The sequence below is a fragment of the Dipteris shenzhenensis genome, chromosome 11, assembly GCF_047967505.1.
Source record: "Dipteris shenzhenensis isolate YYH24624 ecotype China chromosome 11, Dip_SZ_1.0, whole genome shotgun sequence".
Classification (NCBI taxonomy): domain Eukaryota; kingdom Viridiplantae; phylum Streptophyta; class Polypodiopsida; order Gleicheniales; family Dipteridaceae; genus Dipteris; species Dipteris shenzhenensis.
The window spans coordinates 43,621,379-43,639,552 of NC_141606.1; the positions used below are offsets into that span (position 1 = coordinate 43,621,379).

Sequence of the window (18,174 nt, forward strand, 5' to 3'; positions counted from 1 at the left end):
TGTATGGACATGTAGTGCACCTTACAGCTAGAACTATACGTTTAGAATAATACTGATCATAACGACATTAAAGCAAGGTCCGGATGTATCATTATTGTAAAACTCCTCATTACCGTATTCCATTGTAGATTGATGCTCGAATGCTAGTACTTCCAGCTAGGAAAGCATGCTGTATTGTTTACATTTCTCTTTGGCAATTACCACCTCCTTATAGCGTATTTTGGCACACCTTGCATGCTCCACACATAATCTTTCATCTTCTTTTTATTTTCATTGTCCTTACTTTCCTGAATCTTACTATGCAGTTTCTTGTAACAAAATATAAAATTGTGGCTAGGTTTGCCACAATAAGCACATACGAAATTTTGTGAGAATCACTTACCTTTGTTTTCACAATTTAGTCTCCTGATCCTCTGCCTGCCTTTTTTCTTTGTTTGTTCTCCAAAAGTATTGTAGAGGTAGTTGCAAGAGTTTGACGACCAGATATTTGCAGAGCCTCTTCTCTAAGGCATCAAGTAATATCGCTTGTGCATCTTTTATTGGTGTTCCAATCACAGCCGTCTATCTAATGTGGACTTCAGTTTTGCTCAAAAAGGTTGCAATAGTCTCAATTGAATACATTCTCAAGGAAATGATTGCCATGTCAACAATGCTCAAATACTCTTCACCTAGTAATACTGCTTGTGTATCTTATTGGTGCTCCAATTGCAGCCACCTATTGCATGGAATTTTGTCTGCTCAGAAAGGTTGCAATAGTATCAATTGACTCCATCCTCAAAGGAAAATCTGATGGTTTTGCTATATCAGTTTATCCTTTGCATAACAAGAGATGGTTTCAGAAATGAATGAATCGGTTTTTCCTTGTAAATTGCTGTAGTACTTGAAAAATGATGATTAAAAAATTTGCAAAGTCATTTTGATTTTTGGAATTTGTGATCTTGTTTCAAGTTTATAACAAGTGGTAATGAAATGGTTACTTTCTTTCCTAGTTAACCTGAGTCATACTTTAAGTTTTTGATAGAGCTTTAGCACATACATAAATTGCAAAGCTATTACGCTTGTGAATTTAAGATTGAGCTTGTACTTACGATCAAGTAATAGGAACATGAATTTAGTTTTGCTAAGGAATGTTTATTCAATAAATCTTTGTGAGATTACTATTTTGGTCTTTTACTTATGTCTGTATGGGTGTTTAAGGGCATACATTTGTATTTATAGGGTGGACGAGCTAGCTACGATTTTCTTATGAGCATGTATAGGTTCTTTTTACGGAAAAATTGTTTTATGAATCTTACAGATCATTGATGGAAGCAAAGCTGAGAGCAGGAACTACACTTGTTGTTGACCGATATTCATGCTCAGGTGTTGCATTTTCTGCTGCAAAAGGTCTTGACTTGAACTGGTGTAAGGTTTGGTTCAGCACTTGTCATCTTGGGAATCTCTTATTAAATAAATATGACACCCCCCGTTTGCCAGTTTGGATGGGATGAATGATATGAAGTGGCTCAAGGTCTGCCTTTTCTATCTATTTTTCAGGCACCTGAAGTGGGTCTACCAGCACCAGAGGTGCTCATTCAACTTATGACTATGTATAAGCTCTACGTTTATCAAATAAAGTTTTAACTCTTTCTTTCCCTTCAAAAATTTGTAGCTTGCTGCAGAGCGAGGTGGGTATGGAGATGAGAGATATGAGAAGCTTGAGTTTCAAAAGGAAGTTTCCACCAAATATCGACTGCTGTGGGACCCGACATGGCAGGTGATTTTCTTTTACCCATGATGGGTATACAGTTTTTCAAAAGTCAAAGCTCAATCAATTGTTGTGCTCACTTTCTCGTGCTTTTTCTGGAGCAGGATATTGATGCTACACAGTCAATCGACCATGTACAGGAGATAATAAGAGATGCCTCCAGTAAAATTATCAGCACTTGCAATGAAGGGCAGGAACTTCTGTGCTTGTGGCAGTCTGGAACCTGAGCTTACCCTGACCGAGTTGTCCCTACCTTGTTTCTGGAGAAGCTACGCCATCAGTTGACCAAGTGCTGGAGAAAATGAGAGATGCTTCCATTACAGCCGGTATCAAATACATTGAAGGACAGGAATTTCTGTTCTTGTGACCCTTTGGAACTTTTAAGTGTACAGTGGGTGGGACTTATCCTTTTGACAGTGTATCTATATGTGTCGAATACTAAGATGCAAGGCATGTGCATTTAAGGCTAGATACCACTGGAGATGATTACAGATTAGCAATGGGCAGCATACATGATTTTAATGTATCACTTTCAGTTTTGACAGTGCTTCACAGCTTTACTCAAATAGCCTTCTGATCTGTTCTTTGGTCTAGTTTGTACTTATCTTCATTTGTTAAGTGGTTATAGTCTCACATTGTGAAAAGGTATTTATTGAATTTGTCAGATTGGAAATTTGGCAAGGAGATAAGCAGACTGCATGTTGTTGAAGGTTGGTCACTTAATGCCAGTGAATACTTCTCGAGTCCAAGTTGTAATTTCTCCGACTCTGTAAGTACATAATTGTAATATCTTTACATCATTCAACTTCTCAGTAATCTATGCAATAGTTCTTTCTTCATGTTTAAGCACACTACCAATAGCAATATTCACTGCATCACATTCAATCTCAAAGATCTTTGAGAAATCTAGGAAAACCAAAATAGAAGATGTTGAGATCTCTTCTTTTATAATTTGAAATGCTTTCCAAACTTTTGCAACCCATTTCAAGCCAGGTTTATAAATAGAGCTGCAAGCCTTAGAGTTTTCTTGCAAACTTTTTGCAAAAAATGACCATGCCTTAAAATCTCTTCACTGTTGGAATAGGTTTGGTCACTTTCCCATCTGTAAGCCCCCATATGAGGAGAGCAAAGGGGGATGACATGGCTGTCACATGGGCAGCTCTATGGGCAACATGATCACAGGAAAACAACAAAAGGTAGGGCAGCCACATGGGCAGCACAAAGAGAGGAGCAGCACATATTGGAGCACAAAGAGAGTAGTACCACATGGCAGCACAAAGAGAGTACCTTGCAGAAGGAGCATATCTTGGAGGGAAGATCTGGTGCAAGTATACTGCATGGTTGTCTACGATTGGAGAGAGAAGATCTGAGCAGGGATTACAGGCTGGAACATGGCGATGACAGTAGTGATGATGTCAGCAATAGTACGTAGCATACAATGGGCTATATATACGGAACTGTTTGTAGAGGGTCTGTGGCCTGGAAGAGGCCTAAACATAGGCTGAACAGAGGCAGTGCAGTTTTGGGGGGCCAGAGGCCTGGATCAGGCCAAGCAGAAGGCAGGCCTGCTTGGGCCAGTGACAGCCTGCCATGTGGCCAGCCAGGGGCCTGCAAAGCCCTCAAAAGAGGTGCCTAGGTGCGTCAGTTTACCTGGCCCAAACTGGCTGGGAGTTGGCCAAAAAGACCCTGATGGGTAGGTCAGTGCCCCTGTAAAAGGGAGGCCTTAGGCCTTTGGGCCCTTATTGGACATCCAAAAACACTTCAGTGTGAATTCTTGGGACGCTTTGTCTTCCGCTCCGGGATACCCTTTGTCAGGATCATTTCTAACATGGTATCAAAGCCTTGATTGGAAGTTCATGAGAAATGGAGCTTGAAGGTAAGGACTTTGCTAAAGGACAACCTTGATTCAACGCCGAGGTAACTATTGAAAGTCAACCATAGACTTTGACCAAGAGATTCGACCCATTGACTATCCCCTTGGGGATTGAACCCTCAAACTCCCCTTTGGTAAAAAGATTATTACCACTAAGGTAAGCTATGTTAATTAATTAATTAAGGGATTAATGTGGTCTTAAAGCTTTAATTACATGCCAACGTGGTGTTTTTTGTGAGCCATTGTGTGGATGAGACTGTTGAGTATGTATTGTGATATCTTGTGAAGCTAGTTTAATAATTATCTTTCTTGGGGGAAAAACCATATGTTTCTATGCATGCATTTAATGGCAATGATTCAAAAGGAAAGGCAAACTTTAGATAGAATGATGCACCTTTATTTTTTGGTATGAGAAACCTTGATATTGTGTTTCATATCGAGACATTGGTACACTTGAATGAGTGGATCTAAGGAATAAAACAACAGTAGAGAGCTCATTTTTTTGAGTACTCAAGTAGCTATCCTAGTCTATACTATGCCAATTGAGAAGGTTATCCACTTTGGAAAAGCACTTACATGGGGTGTACACAAACAAGGCTGTATAGACTTCGGCATGTAAATGCTTTTGTCTCTCGGCTCGTTTGAGCGATTTTGTATCATACCTTTCACAAGGGAAATTTTGTAACAAACAAGGTTTGAGAGTTTTCTCGCCTGTGTGCTTGTAAACATTCTTTTGTAATGCAAAAAAAAAAAACATTAGTGGGGTAAAACAGGGCTTGATGTGGTCTTGTTTTGTCCCACTAATGTTTTTTTAAAGTTTTGTTAAGGGTTAGTATATATCGACGCTTTATCAGTGTCGCTATGTATCGACCTTTATCAGAGTTGCTATATAGGGACGCTTATATAATGACGCATGTTTTTCGACGTTGCCTCTTGCCTAAATGGGATTTAGTGCTTGTATTCATGCCTTTCCTCTAGTTCTCTTGCTTGCATTTTACCCATTTGCAAGTTTGGTTCTCTTTCACGAATCATGCATGACAACAGGAAACCTAGGGCATCCAAATGCAAGGGTGTGCTCGGGGTGTGTAACTCAAAATGCAAAAGACTTTGACATAGAGGTGAGAGTTGTTCTAGGCGACCTATAACATGCATATCATTTATAGAGTTAACCAATAGGGTGAATGCAGATGGTTGCTAGCAAAACTTGGTTGTGTCAAAAGGTAATTGCAGGTGCTAATGTAGTAAACAAGGAGGAAAACACCATAGTCAAATATTATATTTTTGGCCTCTTGGAAAGGCAGGGTTAGAGATTTCAGAACAATAGATTTTAAATACTAGTTGAGCATGTATATATGCACAATGTTATGCTGTGTGATTATTCAGATTATCTTCCACGGCATAGGCCCAATTGTGAGTTTTTAAACCTTTCAGTTTCAGAATGGTAGTTTTGAACATTGCTATTATCTGTGTAAACTAAAATGTGTTTTGGCTTTCATATTCACATAAAGAATGGTAGCTAGTGGAGTGCATTTTGGGATTCTTGAATGTCTTGCATGGAGCAATAGGAGAATTAAAATATCAAGGTAGACCTGCAACTCAATTAGCTCAAACAACTATCTTCTTTTATGACCATTTTTTTGAATTGTTGGGCATAGCAAACACTCATGGTGTGTTGAGAAAACAAGTTCTTCTACCATGGAATACGATATACTGGTCAGTGCCTCCTAGTAGTGCGATACAGACATATAGGGCCAAACTATTTGCAGAAGTTCAATGATCTTTACATGCAGTCATTGCTACAAGAATGGTAAAAATCAATGTATGCGTGCTAATCACTATTTTTGTTGACTTGTTTGAATTGTAACTGTCCTCATTCAGTTGTAACTAACAGTAATGCAAATTGAATTTTTTAATCCTATATCAACTTTTGTACATGACTTGTTTATAAAGTAAAGCTTATGGTTTTTACAAGTGATAAGGTCTCGACCCTCGAGGGATGCACTACTAAGAAACCCTAGGTATCAAGTACATTCAAGGGGTATTTGAAAAACCCCTCAACTAAAAATTTTTCCCTAAAAAAACTACCCCTCTTTACTTATGAACTAACGGATTTTTTAAAAGAGTTGCATTAAAAAACCCCTCCCGTCTTTGTAATCCTTTTACATTTTTTTCAAAAGTGGGATTAAAATACCCTTCGTTTTGAATGCATGTGGTACATGAAAATTTTTGAAGGTGAACCCCTCGAGTCTCGACCTTTGCTGATTTTATTGATTTTCTAGTAGTGGCCTCCATGACATTGGGCTACTTGGTTTCGAAAGCACTACCTCTTAATCTCTCTCTCTGTGTCTCCCTTGGAATGGTTTATGGACATAACCTAGGATCTTTTCTATGACCATGGATCTATATCCATCCACATTCATTGATGCAATACTATCCTCTCTAACCTGCAGTTAAGAACAAGAATAAGAGAGATTAGCTTATATTTTGTTTCACAAGTGCATTTGTACAAGAGTCAATATGAATATATAGATTCACATACTTACTGTGTTTGGTTGTGGTGGATCTGCAAAGTAAGTATCTAACATATACTTGGCATGGATCATTGTCCTCCACTCACATGAATGGGCATCATTTTGTTGTGGTGCCTACACAAACTTAACAACCTTAAGATATGGTCTATAATTAAGGAGGCCAAAAACATTGTTGAACATCCAGAAATGTCTTTACCCTTAAGTTAATAGTTTGAATAGTATCTAGCAGGTGTATATTTGGAGGACAATGATGCTAGACATCCAATAACCTTTTCATGCCTCGACAAGATAAAATCCTATTTTTAACAATGATGAAGTAACAACTCAGAGCGTTATTTATATAGGGCTATAGTAAATAAAGAAAACATATAGATCAAGCTCCTTATGTGTTCCATAGAGAGATTTCATACGAAATACGTCCTTGCCATGATAGTCTTCTAGCCTGAAAGCAAGAGTTTAATTAGACTAGTCCCAATTGGCCCTGTAGAAGAAGAAGAGCAAGAAAAAACATGCAACAAAAAACATATGTAAAACTGTGTGTAAGAAAGTGATTTTGAGGGGTGGTAATCGTCGAACAGGCCAAATTGCTTTCTTAATTAATAATGAAATATCCCACACAATCCATTTGTCTCCCACATTCCATTAAATTGATCAAAAGTCTAAAACAGCTTAAAAATGACACAACCGACAATGTTGAAAAATGAACAGAATCCAAAATATGGAATTGTGCTTAAGAAAGTGATTTTAAGACTTGGAATGGGCCCAATAGACCAAATCGGTTTCTTAAGCACATTTTCAAAATGCATTCCAAAACACTGGTAAACACAATCATAGATGCTTCCAACTTTATCCAAATACTAAATTGAAAGAAATTGATGCTCCTAACTACCCTTAGAACAAAATTCATACATGTGCCTACGAGAAATTTTGAGGTTGGCGGGATGCCCAACATCCCAAATCGTTTTCTTGAGCACATTTCACATATTCCTCCAAATTTTCACATATTGGTGCGCAATTTGCTTGACTAATACACACAACACGGTGGCATGCCATTACAATGGGTGAGGCCAAAGAGCGGTTGGTCAGCAACAAGATGCGGCTGCATCTTTTGTGCAAGAAGAGCCGTAGCCGCAAGCGTTCCAGTCACAACAACAAACATTCTAACGAGGCGGAGGTGGTGGTGTCCGCCACGGATGCGGACGTGGAGATGGGAGTCATGGTCAAAATCACTCGAAAACCTATCTGTTTTGTTTGGGCGAAGGCCATTGGCGGGACGAATGCCTGGAGGCTCAGAAATGGGATCGGCAACGTGCGGAGCGGCAAAAAATGTCTGGGAAAATGCCCAGCACTTCGATGGTACACATTGTTGATGATGATTTGCTGGAGTGCCCGGAGATTAGCATAATCACCCGGGCTGGTACCAAGATGCGAGGACCGACTCCCAAGAATGGTGACAAGATGCTAGATTGGTCAGCTCAGGAACATGTGCGATGCCAAGTCTGCGAGTTGGTGACGAAGGAGTCACCATTGATGTCTCTGCTAGAGTCTGCAATGACGCCTAGTGAGGTACGAAAGGTGCAATTTGTGGAACCAGTTGTTCAATCAGAGGCGGAGACTCAAGTTCAAATTACACTTACAGGGAAATGGTTCGACGGCGGTCGAAGCAACTCCGTTATTGGTCGCTAACCAAGCCAAGAGGAGGGCCCATTCTCTGCAAAGGGAGTCAGGGTTGGAGTGCATTTTGGAGGCTCCTATCCAAATTTCATTGGGCCGATTGCTTAATGTGGTTCCGAGATTCCACTAGCAATTGTTGCATTCACTGCACATGGAGTCTGAACCAGAAGAGGTGGAGCTATATGTCAAGTTGATTCGTGCCCAGTTTCGGCAGTCCCTTTGATCGACATGAGAATTTCTGTGATTTCTACAAAGGCACAAGGGTGGAGTTTTGCTCAGGTGCTGGTAGATGGCAGTTCGGGGGTCAATATTGTCACTTTGAAGACCTACCAAAAAATGGGTTGGATGTCTTGGGAGCTGGCGCCCTTCTTAGTTCACATGGCTGATCAACGCCGGGTTTAACCACTCGAGATCTTGTCGAGATTTTGCAGGCCGTTGTTCTAGAGGTGGCGGGCATATCATTCATAGTGTCCTTTGTGGTGCTCAACATGGAAGCTGCAACACCACAGTATAGCATCCTTTTAGGAAGACCTTGGTTGCGGCAAGTGAATGTCAAGCAAAATTGGGAGCAGAATGTCATTTCAGTGCAGAGAGGAAAGAAGAAAGTGCGGGTCACAATGGGAGTGGCGGCACCTTTGGTGGATGCGGTTTGACCTGTGTTGGCCGAGACGGTGAACATGGCGGACGGATTGGAGGATGATGAGGAGGAAGTCTTTCTCAAGGCAAATATGGAGTTGGTTCCTATCTTCACCATTGACGTGGAAGGCATTACAGATAGCTACATGCATCAAAGTTGTTTGGCGGACGCGGTCAGCCCTATTCCGGAGGAGTTCGAGCCCTAATAAGTAGCAGCAAAATTGGATATATGGGATCTCCTACAGCAGGAGAGGGAATTTGAAGAACGAATGAGCAGATTCATGCGTGTTCAGGAGGATGCTTTGGATACGGTTTATCTCAGAGTGGATGGCACATCTAAACCAGTCAAAGTTAGCACTTTGTTGATAATTGCATTCTGCAGCGAATTGATTGCCCTGTTGCATGAATTTTCCGATGTGTTTGACTAGGACTATGTAGATACGAAGGGTATGGATCCAAAGTTTTACCAACACCGGGTTAACCTCAAATGAGATGTCACTCTGATGAAGATACAGAGGTATCGTATGAATCCGCACGTGGCCAAGTAAGTGCATGAAGAACTGGAGCGCTTGTTGTGGGTGGGATTCATCGCACCAATTGAAAATCCAGAGTGGATTTCCCCGATTGTCATTGTGCCAAAGAAAAACAAGAAATTACAGATTTGTGTCAATTACCGCAAGCTCAATGCAGCCACAGTTCCTGATCCATTTCCCTTGCCCTATATGGATTCGATGCTTGATGAAGTGGTAGGGCATGAGGTGTACTCCTTCTTGGGTTAATATAGCGGGTACAACCAAATCCGAATGGCTCCGGAAGACCAACCCAAAATAGCATTCATCACATCCTGGGGGTCTATGTTTGCACGATTATGTGGTTCGGATTGCGGAATGCTCCCTCGACCTTTCAGCGGGCAATGCAGGAGATCTTCGGGTCCTATTTGACAGATTTCATGAGGATTTTCTTGGATGACCTTAGTGTGTTCGGCACATTTGATGAGGACCTGGAGCACTTGCAGGGAGGTCTCCTTCAATTTGAATCCAATATGTGCATTCGCAGTCCGTAGCGGCTGACTCCTAGGGCATGTGCTCTCAACAGAAGGAATAAAGTGGCAGTAATTATGCAAGCCCCAACACCTAAGGAAGGCTTGCGGTTCTTGGGACAAATTTGATGGCACGGCAGACATCTGTGGTTCTTGGCTCACATGACGATTCCCTTGAATGCATTGGCACATGTGGAACCGAAGGCATTTGTGTGGACCACAGAGTGTGACCAAGCATATCGGCAGCTGAAGATTCAGCTTTCTAGAGCACCTGTGCTGTTGTCTCCGGATTGGGAGAAGAATTTTCATGTGTCCGTGGATCCCTCAGATAGAGCCATTGGGAGCATCTTGATGTAGGAATATGCAAATAAGTGGTATCGCCCAGTCTACTACGTGAGCAAACGGCTCTCAAAGGCCAAAAAGAATTATTCCGTCACACAGCGGAAAGGATTGGGCATGATCTATTCTATCAAGAAATTCCAGCATTATTTGTTGGGACGACCGTTTGTCTTCCATGTCAATCATTCTGCATTATTATATTTGGTGAAGTAGCAAAGTCTTATGGGCCGATTGGCATGATGGGTGTTGCTCTTGTAGGAATACAACTTTGATGGCATTCATCGCCCGGGCTCATAGCACACAGTTACAGATTATCTTTCCCGACTGGAGTCTGGGGACCTGCTAACAGGAGTGGAGGACGAGTTCCTTGATGTGGAGCTAGCAGCGATTTTTTAGGCAGATCCGATCATGACAGAGGCTGAAGTCATCCCAGAAGGACCATGGTCATGGAATGATGAGATGCTCTCATTCCTATCTACTGGCATCATGCCCAAATACATGAATTGAGATTAGAGGCAATGTTTGGCATTGCAGAGCCATTCGTTTGAAGTAGTCTTGGGACAGTTGTACTGACGACACCTGATGGAGGCACTGTTGCGGTGTGTTCCACCTCATGAGCAGGAAGCAGTGTTAATGAAATCCCATTGTGGGGTTTCGAGTGGCCATTTTATGGACGATGTCACCGCAAAGAAATTTCTGCAGGCAAGGTTATGTTGGGTTGACCATACAGAAGGATGCTCAATGGTTTGCAAAAATTTGCGACCTTTGTCAACGGGTGGGACAGCCCACTGATCGAGACCGCATGCCACTTAATCCCATCTTGCATTTGGAACCATTTCAGAAATGGGGCCTGGATTTCATGGGTCCATTCAAGCCCGCAGCTGCTCGCACCCGAAATTACTACACTTTGGTAGCCATTGATTATTGCACCAAATGGGTGGAAGCTTGGGCCTTGCGGGACAACACCGCAAAATCGGTCGCAAAGTGTCTATACCACAATGTGTTCACTCGATTCGGATGTCCAAGTGAGATTGTCACAGTGACAAGGGGACTCATTTTGTCAACAAAGTCATCGAGCGGATGAATGCTTTTTATATGGTGATTCACAAGAAGTCTTCCCCCTATTATCCGCAAGCGAATGGACTGGCTGAGTCTACCAATCATAAGTTCAAAAGGATCATGTCGCTACTGGTGAATGAGCACTGCACGGATTGGAATGAAAAGTTGCTGGCAGCACTATGGGCATACCGCACATCATTCAAGGTGGCTACAGGGTTGACTCCTTTTAAATTGGCATTTGGGATGGAAGCAATCACGCCAATTGAGCATATTGTTCCGAGTTTGAGGATTGCAGTGGAGGACATTCTTCTTCTGCAGGACTCTATGGTATTCCAATTGGATGTTCTAGACCAATTGGATGATTTGCGGCTACAGACCTATTACCTCACCTTGGAGGTTCAAGTTAGGCGCAAGCGACGGGTGGATTTGGCATCCAAGAAGAAATCTTTTGAGTGCTGGCAACTAGTTCTTTTGTTTAACACGCCTTGGGAAAATGCCAGGGAAATTGAAATTGCAATGGTTGGGTCCATTCTGGGTTTTCCATGATTGCGGATCGTTTTATCTTACAGATTTGCAAGGGCATGTTCTTCCACATCTAGTTAATGGGTTTTGGCTTCGTCCATACCATCATGATAGTAGTCTTCAATGCCCATTCCCCATCTCTAATGAGGCATAGATTTCCTGGGTTGAGGTGGAGGTGGTTGAGCCATCGCATGAGGACATGTGGCAAAAGGGTTCGTGGCATCATGACAGCAGTCTTCTGCAAGGTCCTAGCCTACTAGCCACCATGCAACTCACTATCTTTAGGGCGGGATATTGGCAATCTGAATTACAACTCTTGAGTCATTGTTTGCATGTACCAGTTTTGCTTGCTACTTGCATCGCACTTGTAGTTTTCTTGAGTGCATTTGCCTTCCAGCTCTCATCGGCATTCACTATTATCTCGTTTCTTATCCTTCACCTCGCCATGGGGATGGCTCATGCTCAATTTCTTCCTCTTCTTCCGTTAGTGTATATACATTCCCAATCGATTGATGCTCGTCTTCAGAGGCTACGGATTCGTACTTTCAACAGTATTGGTTGGCAGAGGATGGTTGTTCATCCGTCAGTGTCGGCGCTTTGCCAACAGTTGGTGGTAGGAACTATTGTGGAGTTTTTGGATGAGCATCAGGAGTTGACCATGCAATTGATTCATCAACGTCTATTTTTGCCTATGGATGGAGGGATGATCGTGCAACCAATGTGTACACCGCCCACGATGGAGGCGGAGTTTGGAGCTCCTACCAGGGGCGAATACAAGTTGAGTGGGTGTTTAGATGCTTAGATGAGGGACCTCTATCGCTGGATTCTCGAGTCGCTGTTCTTCAGGCTAAAACGTATACCATCACTCCTTGGACTCGAGGGATGATATATGTTGCTAAAGAGAGGGCGGTGCCATGGGCTTGAATTTTGAAGGAGCAGATTTATGCAGAGGCTTTATGGGTGGCAACTCATGTGGATAAGAAGCACGACAAGATTGGGCAGGTCCTAGAGGTTTTGTTTCCCATTCATCTAGAGTCTAATCTGCCTAGAAGGTGGATTGCCTTGGTGCTCACTCTCGCACCTGAGGGGCCTGCACAGAATGAAGCTGAGGATCTTCTAGTGGAGTGGCTACAAAACAGTGATGGAAGAAGCCTTGGCTTAGCCAGAAGTGGTATCTCCCCTTGCACCTTCAACTGCTGTGTACATTCTGGTGGTGTGGGAGGTGTTTCCACTAATGGGGTGGCAATGATGCAGATTGCTGTGTCTACACCGATGGCATTCCCAGTCATGGTAGAGCGGGTGACGGTGACTCCAGTGTCTACTGCAGCGGTGATCCTAGGCGGTACTCCGGTGGTGGGAGGGTCCCTTATGCAACGGTGGATGGAGCAGCTTCAGCAGAGTACAACAACACGAATGCGGTGACGACTACAACATCAGTGGCAGTATTCGATGCAGCATGGGTGTTAGCAGAAAAAACCGTAATGGCGATCTCAGAGTCTACGAGTGTGTCATCGCCAGTGTCTTCTACCGAGTTCAATTTTTGGTTGCAACCTATGCATGTCGAGTTGTGTAGTTTTGTTCGCATTTGCTCATGTGGAGAGCTTCAAAAATTAGTACGGGGGGAGAATGTGCTAGAGTGACCAGTCTAGAGGCGAAGTCACGCAGTTGCGCATGGAAAATGAGTCTCTTTGAGGTCAGTAGGAGTGGGTGCGGCAACTCGAGCACCGGATGACAGTCCTTGAAGCTAGATTCAAGTGGCAGAAGCACATTTGGAGGCCACGTAGTAGTTGCATGCGGAGTATGTGTCGAGTGTTGAGCAGGAGTTGCTACGTTGACACACTATTGATAAATTGGTGGCAGAGTATTTGCGAGCTTTTCTGGGGAATGTGAGTGTTAACATGGAGCAGATGGGATCGCTCCTAGAAGCTCTTCAGGGCAATGTGTGGGTGGAATAGGATAGGTAGGTGGCAAGATGGAGTGCGGCGATTGTCTCGCAGACTTGTCGAGAGATGGTTCCGCATGAATGACAAACCAGGCCGGATGGAGATGCAGGAGCTGGTGTGGGTTCTAGTCAGAAACAAGGTTCACAAGTGCCAACTAGTTCTAGACCAAAAGGGACTAGCACTTCTTCTGGTGGTGGTGCTGGTACGTGACAAAATATGAAGAGGGGAGAGGAGAAGAGTGGAGATGAGGAGAGAGGGCACAGATAGAGAGCACACCACAAATGACTAACTGTACACTAGATTTAGTTGAAAAAATAGGATATATACAAACCCTTTTAGGGTTAGGGTTAGGGGATCTAACTCTTTCCTTTATAGCACTCTATAAGGTTAATGCTATGCACATACGATCACGTGATGGTGCTATGCACACATGATCACATGATGTTGAGCGTTAACTCTCAACACCTTCCCTCAAGATCAACATCATGAAGTAGGCCTTCCCTCAAGATGATGATTCTTGGGAATGAAAGAAGGACTGAGCATTACATTCCATCACAACCCTTTAATGGGAATGTCCTTCCTCTACGTCAAACCAAGAGCTAGTTGGTGTTTCTCGAATAGCTCTTTACCTAGTGGTTTGGTAAAGATGTCTGCAACATTCTCTTTGCTATCACAATGCTGCAGTGTAATGTCACCAAGTAACACTCTTTCTCTGATGAAGTGCTCTCTGACATCAATGTGCTTTGTCCTGGAGTGATATACTGGATTTTTGGCCAATGCTTGAGCTGATTGATTATCACAGTATATTGTTGTTGGCTTTGACTCATCAAAGTTATCTATTTCTGACAATAGTTTTTTGAGCCATATAGCCTCACATGCACCTGTAGTGAGTGCTCTATATTCTGCTTCAGTCGAAGACAAAGAAACAGTTGGCTATTTGTTTGACAACCATGATTTAGCACCTTGACCAAGGAAAAATGCATATCCTTGTGTCGATCTCCTGGTCTCATGATCTCCAGTAGAGTCACTGTCACAGTATCCCATGCAACCGTGGATGACTTCCTCTGTATTCTATCCCAAACTATCTTGTACCTCTGATGCATCTCAAGACTCTTTTGGCTACATTCCAGTGAGGTTGTTTTAGATTTGCCATAAACTGTGCTAGTGAGCTTACTACATAACAAATATCTAGCCGTGTGATTGTCAGATATATAAGAGATCTGATGAGTTGCCTGTAGTATCTATCATTGACTGTAGGCTTTTCTGAATCTTTAGTAAGTTTCAAACTTTGTTCCATGGAAGTGGTTGCAATCTTGCAATCTACCATATGAAACTTCTTCAGGAGACTGTCAACATACTTGAGTTGACTCATGAATGTGCTATTTGAATCTCTCCAAAACTCAATTCCAAGACAATAGTGCATAAGTCCAAGATCTTTCATGTCAAAATCTGCAGATAAGTCTTCTTTCAGTTTTTTGATGAAGTTATCCTTGCTTCCTGTAACAATCAGATCAATCTACATACAAAAGTGCAATAGTAATGTCTTCCCCTTGAACTTTGTATTAGAGAGTATGATCTGCATTGCATTTCATGTATCCCAGATCAGAAAAATACTTGTCGATTTTGCTGTAGCAACTTCTGGGTGCTTGCTTTAAGCTATAGAGACTTTTCTTGAGATGGCAAACCTTATTCTCCTTTCTTGGTTCAACATAACCTGCTGGTTGTTGCATGTAGACTTCCTCATCTAGGTAACCATTGAGAAATGCATTCTTGACATTGAGCTGATACACATTCCATCTACTGAGTGTCACTAGTGATATCAAGAACCATATGGAATCCATCTTTGCTACTGGAGCATAAGTCTCATCATAGTCTTGACCATATTGTTGCGCAAATCCTTTTGCAACTAGTCTGGCTTTGTATCTTTGAATACTGCCATCTGGATTGTACTTCACTTTGTATACCCATTTGTTTGCTATGGCCTTCTCTCCTAGTGGAAGGTCACATAATTCCCAAGTATTATTCTTATACAAAGCATCCATTTCTTCATTCATAGCAGTTTGCCATTTTGGCTTCTCTACTGCGTCTTTGAAGTACATTGGCTCTTTTGTAGCCATGATGTAGTCATAAGAGCATAGTTGGTGGTTTCCACCTGAATTGCTTTGCCTTTTTGAGCATATCTCATTTTGGTTGGAGGTATGCTTTCCCTAGTAGACCCTTTGAGCTGCCATGGCTCTACTTGGGGTGTCACTAGTAATTCTTGCGCTTCTTCATCAACCTGTTCTGTAGATGACTACGAAGTCGATGCTTCTATCTCCTGTGTAGGGGAGGTTTTCCATTCTGATTCCTCATCAAAGATTACATCTTTGGAGATAATGACCTTGTGGTTGATGGGATCATACAATTTGTATGCTTTGCTTTCTTCACTATAGCCAACCATGATGCATTTGCATGACTTCGCATCCAATTTCCTGCGATGATCATCATGTATGTGGGCATATGCTATGCAACCAAATATGCGAAGATGCCCAATGTGTGGCTTGTGTCCAGTGAATGCTTCATAAGGAGTCATAGCCTGTATCGGTTCGGTAGGAAGCCGATTAAGCAAATAGTTTGCTGTATCTATTGCTTCTACCAATACTGATTCAGAAGACACTTTTCACTAAGCATTGCTCTAGCATTGTCTGCTAAAGTCCCATTCTTCCTTTTAGCTCTTGCATTTTGCTGAGGAGTATCTGCACATGTGAATTGTCTTCGAATGCCGTGATATTTGCAAAGCTTCATGAATGCTGAAGACACATATTCACCTCCTCTATCTGATCTCATGACCTACTGTAGTCATCGATGAAAGTCAAGTAATAAAGTGAACCATTGATGTTGCGGGTCTGGGCATCACCCCATACATCTATATGTATCAAATCAAGAATACCTCGTGCATGAGAGGTACTTCTGACAAAGTTGGTTCGCTTTTGTTTGCCGAAGCAGCATGCATCATAAACTTTTCCAAGAAGCTGTAGCTTCGGAATCCCAATTGCCATATTCTGATTCCTGAGATCTAAAAAGTACTTGAAGTTGGCATGACCATATCTCTTGTGCCATTTTGCAGATAGTGGCATCTGTTGCGGTTGAGCTGACATGGCATGCTTATTTGGTACTGTAGCTAGCATTCTGTATAAGCGTTCTTCCTTGACACCTTTTGCTACTACTTGACATCTTTTGGATTTATCTCTGATAGTGCATTCATCACCGTCAAAGATGGCTTTGTAATTGTGTTCCGTCATTTGACCTACTAACAAAAGGTTCTTGCTGAGCTTCAGAACATAGAGCACATCTTTTACTAATCCTTTCATACCAGTGAAATTGTTCATAGGGATAACACCTGTCCCTTGAACTGGATTCAGTGTATTGTCTGCTGTGTAGATGACATTTTTCTGTCCTTCTAATGGCTTCATTTCTGTGAACCATTCCTAATGATTTGCCATGTGAGATGATGCATCGCTGTCGATGTACCAAGGATCCTGTTCCACTTGGTCGACTTGATAGCTGAAGTCCTCTTTGGGATTGAAATCAATGTCTGAGTACACTGTATCGGTTTGATGCATTCCCTCACTTGCAAGAAACATATTTCCATGTTTATTTGCAAAATGACTGTGACTAGAATGTCCACCACGATGATTTCCTCTGCCTCGGGAATTCCCTCGATTACTACTGGATTGACCGCCTTGGTCGTACTGCTTCTTGCGGCAATCTCTTTCATAGTGTCCAAACTTGTGACAATAGTTGCATTGAATGTTTGACACATTGGTGGATGCATTCCCTCGTCCTTGAAATCTTCCTCGATTGGAATGATTTCCTCTTTGTTGATTCTGATGTTGCTAAGGATGATGCTTTTGCTAATGTTGATGTTGACTTTGATTTTGTTGCTGTTGATGACGACATTTCTGATATGATCTACCTCTGCCTCTGCTTCTATTTGAAGATGTGAATGCTTGATCATTAGAATGACCTTTATGTGCTTGAATGGCTTGAGTCTTGAGTTCCTTACCAAGTAGGACTGACTGAAGTTCTTCCAGTGTTGAAATTTGCCGTTGGATGGCAATACTTTGAACTAGATTCTCGTATCCCTCTCCTAGTCCATTCAAAATGACTTGAACCATTTCTGCGGGGTCCATAGTCTCTCCTACTACTACAAGTTGATTGTTGTAGTCTTTTATGCGGAGTACATAAGCATGACCGGTTTTGCTGCTATTGCAAAAACTCTGGTTGATTTGGTTTCTGAAGGTGAGAATCCTGGATGTGTTCTTAGACTCGTAGAGAGCTGCAAACATATCCCATGCTTCTTTTGATGTCTTGATTGTGTTGAGCTGTCCTAGCATGACATCTTGCACATTCTACTTGATTAGGTGATAGGCATACTTGTCTTTCTTATCCCATTTTGCTTGAGCTTGGGCAATGGCAGGATCTGCTACTGGTGCGAAAACTATTTGTGTAGCTGTAGATGCCATTGTAGATCCTGTTGCTGGTGCTGTGACAATAGATGGAGTAGAGCTACTTGTGGCCGGATCGGCCAATGGTCTAGGTGTAGACCCATCCACATACTCCCATTTGTCCTGAAGTACAAGAATGGTCTCCATTCGGTATTTCCATGTACTGTAATTAGAGTTGTCTAACTTAGCAGATGCCTCCAGATTGAGGTTGCTAGTCGACATGATGCCAAAAATGTACTCAAAAGTGTCGTGAAAATCTCTGTATGAATCAACTACAAATACACTGTCTATGCCAAGTGAAATCTCTAAACTGTCGGTGAAGAT

The 18,174-nt window shown here is 42.2% G+C and overlaps 1 protein-coding gene across 1 annotated transcript; it reads left to right on the forward strand.

Annotated features, from left to right (window-relative positions):
- The first annotated feature begins 11,018 nt into the window (after positions 1 to 11,018).
- On the forward strand, positions 11,019 to 11,444 carry LOC147897045 (uncharacterized). Its single transcript, XM_087381203.1, has one exon. It carries the CDS (start codon positions 11,019 to 11,021, stop codon positions 11,442 to 11,444), a length of 426 nt encoding a protein of 141 aa, XP_087237329.1.
- The last annotated feature ends 6,730 nt before the right edge of the window (positions 11,445 to 18,174 follow it).

Bases quoted from the DNA above. Each gene is read 5' to 3' on its own strand.
- LOC147897045 (XM_087381203.1), top strand. From the start codon at position 11,019: ATGTCGCTACTGGTGAATGAGCACTGCACGGATTGGAATGAAAAGTTG.